The 15,368-nt window shown below is 33.2% G+C and overlaps 1 protein-coding gene across 1 annotated transcript; it reads left to right on the top strand.

Moving 5' to 3' along the window:
• Positions 1 to 4,721: 4,721 nt before the first annotated feature.
• LOC130957040 (uncharacterized) lies at positions 4,722 to 13,713 on the top strand. The gene is made up of 2 exons (XM_057883943.1): positions 4,722 to 4,827; positions 12,150 to 13,713. Exons 1-2 carry the CDS (start codon positions 4,722 to 4,724, stop codon positions 13,280 to 13,282), a joined length of 1,239 nt encoding a protein of 412 aa, XP_057739926.1. The 3' UTR covers positions 13,283 to 13,713.
• Positions 13,714 to 15,368: the final 1,655 nt, after the last annotated feature.

Below are 15,368 nucleotides of genomic sequence, written 5' to 3'. Positions count from 1 at the left end.
CCCTATCCCACCAACTATAAGGGATTTCTTCCCACAACTATCTATTTTATTCATAATCAATAATAGAACATTCAAATTCAAGAATCCATCATCAATGACACCACATTTAAATTCAAAATAGAAAATTCAAGAATCCAATCCTTGAAACTCAACAATATTATAGTAATTCATATATTTTGAAAATAAGATAAAAAAAGATTAGACAATGACAGTGAAGAATCTGCCGCCGCTATCACTACTGTCGAAAGAAGAGAGAGAGAACGCAGATAAGAGAAAAAAAGATAGAGAGAGATCGTCAAAATTGTTGAAACAACCATGACTGTTGAAACTGTTACCGCTACTTGTCTTCAAAACTGTCATTGGAAAATGGAGGAAAGGGAGATTTAAAAGTGCTTCTCTTCGATGGCGACGACAACAATCAATCTCGCTGCACTTCGACAAAGAGAACTTCAAGGACTAGGAAAGCCACCGCTTTGACGTCTGACTACCGCTGCTCATCCATACCGTCGTGGCTTCTCTGCTTTTACATCGCCTCTGCTTCCTCCCTGGTTCCACTTTAATTCGTCGCTTCTTGTTCTCTTAAATGGTGTCGCTTTGATACGTCGCCGCCTTTAATTCTGCATCTCCTTCTCTCTTTTACTTCAAAGAGAGAGAGAGAGAGATTTGATCGACGACGATTGCAATTCAACCTTCTTATTTCACCCTTTTTGTTTCTCTCTTTTTCTTCTATCCAAGTGTGTGTGACTGTTAGTAATGGAGTTGAAGATAAGGTTAGTGACATAAGATTAGTGAGATAAAGATAAAATTGTCAAAAGAATGATTTTAATATAAAATGAAATGTTGATGACGATTTTGAATTAAAAATAAAATTAGGGACGATTTTGATTTTAAACTCAAATCATAATGACCAATGTAAGAACTGGCATAACCGTTTCAATAAATAATAATTTTTAAGTGCCAAAAGTAGATTCAAAATTTAGAAGTTTTAATTTGAAAATTTAAAGGTGAAATTTAATTTCAATTAATTTTTCTGAGTTGAAAAATGTATCTTTTGCAAAAGATTTTTGTAAAAATGTGTACCGGTGCTTAAGCCGGCAGTACTGGCTCTAGTTTGCCTGGTATCGCATATTTTGGAAAAATTAAATTTATTGTTTTGAAAGGATAAAAATAATTTATAATTGAAAACTGGACGCTAATCTTAAAGGTTTTGGCCCAAAGTGGACCAAATGGACTAAAAACACTAACGGGTTAGACCAGGCCCTAACTGGGCCCAAGATCCAACATATATAAGGCCAACTAATAAGTTTTTAGCTCATTTTTCACCACAAAGAGAGTGGAAAACGCGGATTGAGAGAGGGAAACGCAGATTGAGAGAGGAGGGAGAAGAAAAGGGGTGTTGACAAACCCCAATTTGACGGTTTATCTTGTATTGAATTTAGGGGATTTTATCACCTTTTACCCACATTTATTCAATGAAATAGCATGGTTTTGTATATTCTCCTTTAATTGTGCTTAAGAGTGAAAACATGCTTTTTAGGTCTTAAAATAGCTAAATTTAATTCTCCTCGATTCCATTAGATGCCTTGATATGTTTGCTAAGTGATTTCAGATTTAGAAGGCAAAGATTGGATCAAGGGAAAGAAGAAAGAAGCATGAAAAGTTGGAGAACTCATGAAGAAATGAAAGAACCGGAAAGCTGTCAAGCCGACCTCTTCGCACCTAAACGACCATAACTTGAGCTACAGAGGTCCAAATGATGCGGTTCCAGTTGGGTTAGAAAGCTAACATCCGGGGCTTCGAAATGATATAAGATTTTCCATAGTTGCTATACGTATGGTGGCGCGCACGCGCAAAGTACGCGCACGCGCCGTTGCTGCCACCTAGTTCACTTTAAGCAACATGTGGCCAGCGATTTTAGAAGCCTTGTGGGCCCAATCCAACTCATTTCTGATGCTATTTAAGCCAAGGATTGAAGGAGAATCAACATACTCTCATACTTTACAAGTTAGTTACCATTAGTTTAGTTTAGTAGTTAGAGTTAGTTTCTAGAGAGAGAAGCTCTCACTTCTCTCTAGAATTAGGATTATGATTAGGTTTAGTTCTTAGATTTAGATTTAGATTCTTCTTCTTCTACTTCTATCTTCTCAATTCCTTGTTGTTACATTCATTCTTCTTCCATTCTTTTATTGCAATTTCCTTTATGTTGTTCTTATATTTTGTTGTAGATCTAGTATTGTTCCTTCTACTTTCTTCCAATTCAATAAAAGGTAATTCATAATAAATGTGTTTCTTTTGATTGTTGTTGTTAATTCCTTTCAATAAATGTTGTTAGATTCTATTCTTGTTGTCAATTTGCTTTGCTTTTCTTTTGTGCCTTCCAAGTGTTTGATGAAATGCTTGGTTGGATTTTAGTGTAGGTTTTGTTCCCCTTGGCCTAGGTAGAGTAACTAGTGACTCTTGAGTTATCTAATTCTTTTGTTGGTTGATAATTAGAAGTTGCTAATTGATTTGAATGCCTCTAAAGCTAGTCTTTCCTTTAGGAGTTGATTAGGACTTGAGGGATCAAATTGATTCATCCACTTGACTTTCCTCCATGGTTAGAGGTTAACTAAGTGGGAGCAATACACAATTCTCATCACAATTGAGAAGGATAACTAGGATAGGACTTCTAGTTCTCATATCTTGCCAAGAGCTTTGTTAGTTGTTAGTTTATTTCCCTTGCCATTTATAATTCTTGTCTATAATCTCAGAAAACCCCAAAATAACTCACAACCAATAACAAGACACTTTATTGTAAATCCTAGGGAGAACGACCCGAGGTTTAAATACTTCGGTTTATAGATTTTAGGGGTTTGTACTTGTGACAAACAAATTTTTGTATGAGAGGATTATTGTTTGGTTTAGGAACTATACTTGCAACGAGAATTCATTTGTGAAATTCTAAACCGTCAAAAATCCAATCGTCAGGTGACACTAGTCATTGTCACCTTCCGAGAGCCATAACTTGAGCTACAGAGCTCCGATTGACGAGTTGTTTGCGGCCACGTGAAGCTCTCATCGAGCTCTTTGTTTTTATCTATGATTTGCTGGTAAAAACGTGTATCTCAAGTTTCAGTTTCCTGCCCTAGTTTTTCTGCATTTTTGGGTTTGGTTTTGAGTAGATTTTGTGATTTTACTTGTTTAGGTGATATTTAGTAGTGGGTCTTTGCCCCATTCACCATTGGATAAGGTAAAGAACCTGTGGTTTAGTATAGTAGAAGCTTTAGTTGTTAATGCATGGTTATGTTGTATATATAAAGCTTATTTTTGGAGTTAGTGGTGGCTTTTGGTTTGGCTTTGGTGGTTTGGAGCTTGTTGGGATCATGTTTGGTGTCTGAGCATATTGGGAATCAGCTAAGGTATGGTTTTGGTTTTCTTTATGTAATATGTAATGTTTCTAGACACTTAGGCTAGTTGACCCTAAGATAGGATTGAATGATATTGATGTATGAATAATTATATGTGAATTAAAGTTAATTGTTGGTTGTATTAGACTATTATGGTTGTTGATGATAATTGAGAATTATTGGTGTTGATGAGTATTGATGGTGATTAGTTATATTGATCAATAATGAGGATTATGAGAATTTATGGTAATAAGTTAATGTAAAATATTTGTGATGGTTTGGAATGAAGGATATTGATGATTATAATCTGTGATGATATATGTTGATGATGATTTTGGATTTTGAATTTTGTGGTTGGTGTTGATATTGAATGGTGGTTGAAGGAATTTGATGTGAACTTAGTTGAATGTTAAAGTTGGATGAGGTGAATATTAAATAGTTTAGATGATTTAATGGTTGATTTTTGAGAAATGAGTGGTATGGACCTTTGTGTTGTTTTGGTATTTGGATTCTGAGTAGTTTGGTTTTGAATTGAGAGATTTAGTGAATTCGAGTTTTTAAGGTTTTGGTAAAAATAGATTTTAGGCCAACTTTGGCATATCATATCTTAAGCTACAGTTTTTGAAATTGAATAAATTTTGTATCAAATTAAAGATAATTACAAGAGCTTTAAAATGATATAGATTTTGTAGAAATTAGAATTTTGTAGAAGAAGATATGATTGTTGGAAGTTGGTGTAACAAAAAAAATCTGAATTTTGTGATGTTGCAGAATTTGTGATTTCTGGTTTGTGTGTGCATGCACACTGCTGTGCGCGTGCTCTGAACAGGGGCCATGTTTTGACTTGTGCATACGCACACCTTTGTGCGCACGCACACCTTGTGATTTTTGAAAACTTGCGTACGCACACTTTGGTGCACACGCACACACAGAGATATGCCTACTATTGATAGCATTCGCATACTCTAGTGCGCATACACACTCTGTGAAATTTATAAGTTGTGCGTACACACAATGTCACGCATACGCACAAGTTGGAAAAACTCTTCTGGGCGTGCGTACACACAACCCTATGCGTACACACACTACCCTATTTTTCAATAAAACATTGTTGTTAACCGTTTTACCCTCCCGGCAAGCTTGCAAACTTCCGTAACACTTGTTTAAAATCTTTTTTTCCAATTTTTGGATATTGAATCAAGGGAGAAAACATTAAGTGAATTAAAAGGGGGTATTTTTAGTTATGAGATTAGAAGACGGAGGTTTAGGTTGCTGAAGTGGTGGGTGAGCGGACGGAATACTATATTAGGGATGACTAAGAGGACTTGAGAGGTGATGATAGTTGATGGTAAATTTGAGAAAATGGAAAATGACGATAGTTATGATGAGTTGAGGACTCAGAAAGGAGTGATGAACTTGTTGAATGTTGAGAGTGTGCCAGGCACTATATCCTTGGGTTAAGTATGATGATAACTCAAAAAGGAATGATTATCTTATTGAATGTTGAGAGTGTTCCAGGCACTATATCCTTGGGTTAAGTATGATAGTATACAACGCACTATGTCCCTGGTAATGAATTATGATTAATAACCTTTTCTGCTGTAAGAGTGTGTCAGGCACTATATCATTGGGTTATGCATGCGAGTGTACCCAGCACTATATTCGTGGGTCAATAGAGTGTGTCCGGCACTATATCCATGGGAGTGGCAGAAAAGCTACATCCGAAAGGATGTGTTGGGTTGGCATTTATAGACCACAAGTGATATCACGAGCCAATAGGAAAGGCATTCATCATATGCATCTTCTACCTGTTTGTTTGCTTTGCTTAATTTCTGTTATACCTAAATGAATCACCTGTTTACTTGCTAATTGTTCTATTTGTTGTACATGTACTTTACTTGTGCTTTATTTGTCTGCATTACTTGTGTTTTCTGCTGGGGTTGAGGAGGTTCAAAAGGCAGTGGCGATGGGATCACACAGAGGTTAGGTTGGCGAAGGCTGTGGGATGCAGTGGTGTGATTAGTACTAGTTAGAAATCCCCTAAGTTTAGATAACCATGTTTATTGTTTACGGTTTACGTTATTTATTTTGGTAAGCTTGAGTATCTGTTTTCGATGTGAAGTTCTAGGATTGCATTTGGCGTCCCAAAACCTTATATCTTATATATTGGACACTGTTACCATACTGAGAACCTCCGATTCTCATACCATATGTTGTTGTGCTTTTTAGATACAGGTCGTAACCCACCTCGGTGAGTTGTGGGATGGTGACAGAGTGGACGATCTTTTGTTATCATTTCGGAATTTTTTATTATTTTGATATAATACTTTCTCTCACCTTTCTGTTTTAGACTTTATGACCTTAGAGGTTTAATTTGAGAGAATAGTTGTATAAGCTGTTTTAAACTTCAAAAACCCTTGGTATTTCAGTTTGACTAGCCGATCTAAATTCCGCAGGTCGTAACTAGTTCTCCTTTTGGTATGTCATATATATATATATATAGTTAACTTGATTATTACCTTGTGTATGCTGGAGCTATCTATAAGGTTTTATATATTATGTCTTGCTCTATCGTACCTATGCGTTTAATTAGTTATCGTGTGTGAACGCCGCTTCACGTTTCATAATTTCGCCTTATGCAAATTGAGTTTTTATTCCTTCATCGGACTTCTAGTATTACTATTTTTTTATATATTTATATATGATATTATACGAGCTTTAAAACTGTCATAACACTTTGTTATCCTTCGTTTTACGGCGCGAAATAAAACTTAGAATAACAAAATGTTACAACCAAAATAGCACTTATCCCTTATATATATTCACAAAAATGAAAATGTTAGGAGACAAGACTTTTCAGCTTAAAACTGCTATATTTTTAATTTTAACTTCATTTATATCACTTGCATATGTTATTATATATATACCTCGCGCATATACAACATTAATTTTTATTAATTGGGTGAATATCAATAATTACCTTGAACACTAATGAGTAATGAATCAATATCATTGAATTGACATTAATAATATTTTATTTCTTTATTAATAACCATCATACATTTATTTCTATGTTGGGTAGATAATTTACATGAATAGTAATAAAAGCATATTCCATATTTATTGTGTATGTTGATTTCATTTTATAGTATATAATTTGCTCACTCTTCATATTTTCTTCAAAATAATTTTTAACACTAAAACTCTCAAATAGCATAAGACAATTTTGTAAATGTTCAATCCTTATTCACAATATAAGAATTTTTTATAAGCATGGCCTTAGTTTTTTATTTATTGTTTTATACTTTTTAATATTTTTTTCTTTGTATTACAATCCTTTTCTAGTATCAATCATTCTATTTTTTTATTTTATGAAATTTAAATTTGATCATCTTATTTAAAAATTTGTTTCATATTTTTTATATTTTATGTTCTATTTATATTTATGGCATATGATATGTTAAAAATATGAGTTTCATAATAAAATTTGTAAAAATATCTTTAACATTTAATTTCACGCACATAACATTCATAATTTTATACATATAATTTTTATAGTTAATGTGTTTTTTAAATTAAGATTATCCAATTTCAAACTATGTATTTTTTAAATTATCTTACATGTATATCAATGATAAGTCATGATTTCAAATTATTTTATATTTTTATTTATATTTATATGTATATTTTTTTATTGATTTTAATCTGATCAGTTAATAATTATATTTAAAAATGTATTTCATAATTTTTTTATATTTAATTTCTTTTTTTATTTTATAATATATAGTCTTTATATATAATAAGAGTAGTGTAACACCCTACCACATAAAGCTTTACGCTTAAGCCGTAAAACAGAGGTGGTGTGATATTACGACCTCTAAAAATAAAATATATATAGATAGTAGTGGAAAGGATATAGTATATGAGGAGGCTTGAAGAATAGGTAAAGCAAAATTGCAAAATTAAAAGCACAACGCTCAGAGATAACGTAACTTGCGTACGAAGAAATTAAGGTTCATAAATATATATATATATATATATATATATATATATATATATATATATATATATATATATATACAAAAAGTAAGAACAGAAGGTCAAGAGTACAAGATAACAAGCTCATAACTCAGCCTGCAAAGCTAAGGCTGATCGGAGAATATTTACATACATACATACATACATACATACAAATATATATATATATATATTCAAAGCCCATAGCCCAAAAATATATAAAAGAGGTCCTAGTTCTCCATACATCTCTAAGAGGCACAAAAGTAAAACAAGTTGTTAGGAGAGTTATGTACATATAGTCATATATAAGCTATACACCAAAATAAAGTCCCCAAAAGATTCACTTTGCTGCAGAGCTCGAGATGTCTAGCGAGGTGCCTCTCGACCTGCATCTGAAAACACAGAATATTCGTATGGAATGAGAATCGGGGGTTCTCAGTATAGTAAAGGTGCCACGTACATAAGATATAAGGCCTTGGAAATGCCAGAGGCAATTCTAGAACACCCACACTCAAATTATAAAACTTAAAGAGCTAAAACAGAAACCATAAATGGGTGGTCTTCTAAAGATTCCTAAACCTAACTAAAACTTAACTAGAACACTAAATCCCTCCATATATCCTCCGTTCCTCCATCTCTGGTGAATTTGTACAAATAGACAAGCAAACAATGGCAAACGCAGGTAGAATACAAGTAATACAGGTAGAAAGTATAACAATTAGCATATTATAATCAATTAGGCATTCCCAATTAATGCACAAGCAAGCAATTCAAACATATGCACATGATGTATGCTTGTCCTATGGATGATGAGTCTTATCTATTGGTTATCAAGCCAACCCAACAAGTCCGGCTGCTAAACCCTGGAGTGTTCCCCGACGTGCATCCACAAGAGTCTATGCATAGCTTTTTCTCATTTATATATAATTTGCTCAATCGGAGAACCTTCCTGGGAATATATAAGTGCCCAACACCCTTACGTCGTAGGGTCAACAGAGCGTCGAGTCTCAACCTGGAACACGTGGTGGCAAGCCACAGTACTTTACCTCAGAAAAACTCGTATCTCAGACAATCGAGTGCATAAGCCAATAAACATTCATAATCATTCATAATAATTGCACAATCATTCTTTACAGCTATGGCATCACATATACTTCAGTTTTCTGCATTTTTCATACTTAATTCATCATTTTTCAATCTTACTTCACCCCCAAGTTACCACCTCTTTCTAACTTCTTCTCATTACTAGGCATACTATTAAGATCTAGGGCTAAAGGAATTAAAACAGAGGTTTAGAGGTTTGAAATTAAGTTTTAAAACACAAAATCCATGTTTATTGAAACAGGGGCCACGCGTACGCGTGGGAGTGCAATTTGTCCATCACGCGGACGCGTGGCTCGTCCGCGACCGTGTGTACACTGGACAGAACCAACCGTCCGCGTGTGAATCCCCATGCTCGTGTACGCAAAGTTTTCTTTTGCCCATGATGCGTACGCATTGCTTTGTCCGCGTATGCATACATGCCAAACAGAGACGACCCTTCGCGTATGGAGGGGTATGTGTACGCATATACTGCAATTTGATAAAAAAAATGGCTAAGTCTGCAGAATTTCAATTTTACATACCGAACTTCCGACGCACATAACTTTCTCGTTTTAAAATATTTTTCATCCGTTCTTTGAACGACGTCAACTTCACGAACCCAATTTTATATAAAATAGGTTTGAAACAATTTGGGGGTCCAGAAGTCAAATTATGGCTCACTGAAATTTGGCCAAAAATTAAATTTATACAAAATTCTCAACCTCTATTTTCATTTAAAAACCAAACTCAACCTTAGCATTCCGTATATAAAATCAGCACCCCAACATACCAATTACAACATCACAACCATCACAAATTACCATATACAACCATTCCTCAATTTTAAACAACCATATGCATAATTTCTCAACAATGTCAACAAAATCATCAATATACCACCACCCATTCTTATTTATTCATATCACCATCATTAACTCATCACCTAACAATCTAGTATCATCGTAAGCAATAGTCATCCAACAATTAATCAATAACAACATTATCATCAAAGCACTAAGCATTCAACATACTCATGCATTCCAACCTATCCTATGGTCATCTAGCCTAAGTTTTCAGAAGACATTATATATTAAATACGATAAACCAAAATCATACCTTGGTCGATTTCCACGTATAACCCGAAACACCACCAAAAGGCACCAAACATAGCCTCAAGGATCCAAAATCTCCAAAGTAATGACACCCAAACTCCACCAAGTCTCCAATGTTTACAACCAAGCTCTAATTTACATATATACACACACATATATCCAAAACTTAATACCCAATATACAAAATCAATGAATTAGCTAGAAGTATAGAATTTTCACCTTACCCAAGCACTAAAGAAGCATGATTGAATATTTTTCTCAAGCTAACTTGATCCTATAACATCAAAGACTCAAAATTTCAACATCACTTTATTTAATTTCGAACATTTTAGGGAAGGAGAGGCTGAGGACGAGAATGAAGGTTTCTTACCAATTTATGCACCAGGCTTTATAGAGCTCGACGCCACGGACGCGTGGTCGCAAACGATGCAGTGATCAGAGCTCGGAGTGAAAAGATATGGTAATTTGAAGTAGAATCAAGGGTTTGGAACCTTCTCCTCTCTTCCCTTGGCATGTTTCAGCGTATCTTTTGCTGAATGGGGAAGAAGATGGACTCTTCTTAAGTTATTGGGCTGATGGGTTAGGCATTAGACCCATTTTGGGTCCGGTTTGGTCCAATCTTAGGTCAAATTCTTTAAAGTTAATGTTAAAATTTTTATTTTAATTAGCTCTATTTTATTTGATTATAAAATTTATATTTCTATTTTTTTTTATAAAATTTACAGAGTTTACAAGTAGTATAGTAGAATTGTTAAAATATCTCTAATCAATTAATTGAAATTGATTTATTATTATTATTATTATTATTATTATTATTACTTATTTTTTATTTTGTAGGTCATAAAATACCAATTTTTTTATGTTTTTAATAAATTGAGGCTAATCGAATTTGAGATATTTAATTTTTTTTTTAGAATAAATTGAAGTAATTTAAAAAATTTTATTTAAAAAAAGATTATTATATAATTGTTAAATGTAATAATGAAAAAGAGATTTTTGGAATTTGACTTACATAAAATTTGGATTAACTTTTGATGTGACTAAATAAAAAAATAATTATAAAAAAATTAATTATATTAATTAATTAAATTAAGAGAAGGTGATTTATAATCTAAAGTATTATTGAGTGTATATTTTGATTTATTAACTGTAAATTTTTTATTATTTACCATTAATGTAACAAAAAATAAATAATAATTGAAGTGGGAGAAAATAAGCCAAGAAGAATTATTAGCACATATGGAAAAAGTTTTAAGTTAAATTATACAGTTGGTTTTTATATTTTTAATAAAATTACAAATTGGTCTCTACATTTTAAAAGTTTATAATTGAATCTCTAAAGAGAATTAAAATTTGTAATTTAGTCTCCATTGTTCAAAAAGTGTTTGATTTAACAGAATATTTTCAGCATATTCTCTATTTTAACAGAATATTCTGTTAAATCAACAATTTTTGACTGGCAGAGACTAAATTATAAATTTAAATTCTCTTTAGGGACTCAATTACAAACTTTTAAAGTGTAGGAACTAATTTACAATTTCATTGAAAGTGTAGGGACTAACTGTGTAATTTAACAAAAATTTTACTATTGTAGGAATTTTTTTATTAATAACCTAAAAGGAATTATTCACATAAAGACATTTAAAATATCTTTTTTAAAGATATTTTTTAATAATTAAAATTTAACTTATGTAATTGATTAAACTGTATTATTTCTGTCATAATTAGATCGGATAAATCGATTTGGCTAAGAAATCAATGAATCAAATTTTAAATTGGCTTAAATTAATATTTTTTTATATAAAAAACGACTACAACATCCCTATTATAGAAAATAACTAAGATACTCATATTTTATATATATATATATATATATATATATATATATATATAATAACAGTATTTTGTCATTTTTTATAATAAAGATATTGTAGTTATTTTTTATTAAAAAAAATAGTAATTTAAACGAGTTTAAGATTTAGTTTATCTATTTTTGGTCAAATTAATTTGTCTGATATAATTTTAACAAAAATAACACGATTTAATAAATTATATAGAACTTTAATTATTATAAAACATCTTTAAAAAAAAATTTTAAACGTCTTTGTCTAAATGACCTCTTAATCTAAAATATTTTTTTTATAATTACCACATTGGAGTGAGATCCATCTAAATTTATATTGAAAAGAAAAACAATAATAGAATGACATTTATATTTTTACAAAATATTAAGGGACAATATTTTTGTTAGTACCAAAAAATAAGTTAATATTAATTTAAAATTATGATAAAAATAAAAAAAATTATCAATTATTTTAAAAAAATTTTGAAGATTAACAATTTTTAATTAAAATTGATTAATATTTTTTATAAATAATTTAATATTTTTAATCTAATTGATTAATATTATATTTTTAGTTAATATTTTTAAATATTAATAATTAACGGCTAATTAAAAATAATAAATTATACCGATGTTAAAAAATATATAAACTAAAATTTTTACATATATAACATCTTTCGAAATAAAATACTGGTCATGTTTGAAAAGGCGGCTACCATGGACTAAATTATCACTCTGGTCAATGTTTTCCCACTCTCACTCTTACTCTTTCTTACCACAACCTCCCTCTCTCGTTCCGCTTTCTCTCTATATATATTAACCTCTTCACATTCCAACCGACATCCGCTTTTTTCTCTCACATCCACATGGAAGTCGTGGTTCCGATGGCTGCTCCTCCTCCTGCAGTGGCGGCGGAATTCAACTTCGACAGCAACTGCTCCTCCCCTTACATAACTGCCCCTTCAAGCCCTCAACGCTTCGGCAACTTCTTCTTCAGCGCTCCCACAAGCCCCACCAGAATCTCCACCTTCATCAACAATAATATTCCTTCTTCTTCTTCTCTTATTCACGACCACCATCAACATGAACATGAATTTCAATTCGATTTCAGCGGCCACCTCCAACCACCTTCCCTCTCCGCTGACGAACTCTTCGACGGCGGAAAGATCCGCCCCTTTGAGCCACAATCCGGACTCATCGCTTCGAGTAGCAAACCGCTTTCGGCGCACCGCAAGAGCGAAAGCTTCGATCCTGCAACTACCGCCATGGAAGACGAAGATCAAAAACCACCTACGCGAGGAAGAGAGAAGAGAGCTTTCTCTGGTAGAAAAGGAAGTAGATCACTATCTCCATTAAGAGTCTCAGACATCATCAACAACAATAACAGCAACGAAGAAAGAGCAGTTCCTTCTTCTTCATCATCATCATCAAGAAACAACACAAAAGCTTCATATGCATCGTTCTTATCTTCAATCTCATTCACGAGAGGGTACCGAAAATGGAGGCTGAAGGATTTTCTTCTCTTCAGGAGCGCCTCGGAAGGAAGAGCCACCGATAAAGACCCTCTGAGAAGGAAGTACGAGGTTCTGTCCAAGAAAGCCGCCGCCGTGGACGATGACGTCAGAAACTCCAGTTTCCGGTCCAGTGACGGTTCGGTTTCGAAACGGAGAGGACCGGTTTCGGCCCACGAGATTCATTACACAGCGAACCGGGCCGCCTCTGAGGAGATGAAGAAGAGGACTCTCTTGCCTTATAAGACTGGCTTGTTAGGCTGCTTGGGCTTCAATCCAACTGGCATGCATGAAATTTCTAGAGGAATGGGATCTTTCACACGTTCCTAAATTGTTTCTTCAATCTTATTATTCAAATAACATACTCTCTTTCTTTTTCTTTTCTTCCCTTTTTGCCCCCTTGTCATGCAATTTGGTCCTTGTGGTGGTTTAGTTTTTGAGTAAACGTCTTTTCTTGTTTCTGATTATTTGTCTGAAGATAAAACGTTCTTTTACTGTTTAAAAATCTCTAATTAGTCTCTAATTTTTAAGTTATTAGTCTAGATAACATTTGTAGACTGTGATCGCTTCAATCAGTTTTTGTATGATTTGGGCGTTATAATCTATTTGGAATTTTCGAATTATAAAATAGGACTTTGTTGTTGGGGAAAATATTCAGAGAGTAAAAAAAGTCATTTATTTTTAAGTTTTTTAATTCTGAGTTCATGTTTTGTCTTTGCTATTTACAAGAGGCTTAAATTTGTATGCAAATAATTTCTCAGAAAAACGATCCTTGTAATTGTGGTACCCCCATTTCACACGGACAAGTGCAGTAGATTCCTTACATAAATACATATATATACGTGTATTGCAAGCGAAGTATGCTGGAATCTTGTGATTAACAATTCGGTAGTTCTGCACAGAAAATTCCATACAGTGTAGCTAGGTATTCAACCTTTAGAAAGAAACTAAAAAATAAGTAATTTTTCATAAAAAAATAAGTAATTTTTATAAAAATAAATATTTAAATTAATTAAATAATATTATTTAAATAAAAAACCTGATTAAAGACTAAACATTTAAAGCACAAATAACATTTTTCAATTTTATATTTACAACTACTTCAACAACATTTTTTTTAACAATATAACATTTTTATATGAGGTCTGCTATACATACAAGACTTTTTAACTTACATGTCTTACAAGTTGCTACATATACGATCCTTTTAATGCGTTATTCAACCGGTTTCTGTTTTCAAAGCGCGCTACTCACCAGTTTCTTTGGTTGTCATTTGGCAACGGCTGTGGTTTTTTCTCCAGTAATTGGAGTTTTCACGTTAAATTCTTGTGTTGTGATTCTGTCTATTTTATTTCTCTGTGAAAGGTATTTTCTCAAGGGGAAATGGTGTATTATTCCCATCAAGTGGTATCAGAGCTTCGGTTCGGTGGGATTTATTCTTAGTATGCTCTGTGGTTGCAGCCTAGTCTGACCTTCCACATCAGAAAAGAATTTTGTCCTGTAGCTTGAGGTTGATCTTTGGTTGCTGTTGTTGTTGCTGGAAGGCAGTGTGACACTGTGAGAGTGCAGTTTGGAAAAGATTCTGGTTAAGGAAAGACCTGGTATTTAAGTGTGTCCATTGTGACCCACCTCTCTTTCCTGGGGACCCTTCCTAGTGCACGGTCTACAGTTGAGTTATACTATTCCAGTATACGATTGCAACAATGTCAGGATATTCAAGTGATGTGAAGTTTGAAATAGAGAAATTTGATGGAAGAATCAATTTTGACTTGTGGCAAATACAAGTCAAAGATGTGTTGATACAATCAGGTTTGCACAAGGCGTTGAAGGAGAAGATCTCTGGTATGAAGGATGAAGAATGGGAGGAACTAGATTTGAGAGCTGCAAGTGCTATTCGCCTGTGTTTGGCTAAGAATGTTCTTGCAAATGTGCAAGGAATGAAAACAGCCAAGGAACTTTGGGATAAACTCGAAGGGTTGTATCAGGCAAATGGCATCTCAAATCGGTTGTTATTGAAGGAGCAGTTCCATAATCTACGCATGGATCACAATGTGAAAATCTCCGACCATCTTAGTGCTATCAATGGTATTGTCTCTGAATTAGAGGCAATTGGAGTGAAAATTGATGATGAAGATAAGGTACTGAGACTCATATTGTCTCTCCCTTCTTCCTATGAGTATATCAAACCTATTTTAATGTATGGAAAGAAAATTCTGAATTTTGAAGAAGTTGCCAGTAAGCTCATTGCTGAAGAAAGAAGAATGAAAAATGAGGGTAGCACTTCATCAGATTTGGCGCTTGTAGATAGAGGTGATAATTATGGAAAAGGAAATCGTGGAAGGAGTGTAACATGCTGGAAATGTGGAAAGGCTGGGCATGTAAAGAAAAATTGTCCAGGTAATGCGGTTTCAGAAAA

This window comes from Arachis stenosperma, chromosome 10 (assembly GCF_014773155.1).
Source record: "Arachis stenosperma cultivar V10309 chromosome 10, arast.V10309.gnm1.PFL2, whole genome shotgun sequence".
NCBI classification, from domain to species: Eukaryota; Viridiplantae; Streptophyta; class Magnoliopsida; order Fabales; family Fabaceae; genus Arachis; species Arachis stenosperma.
This window is presented reverse-complemented; position numbering and strand designations above follow the sequence as displayed.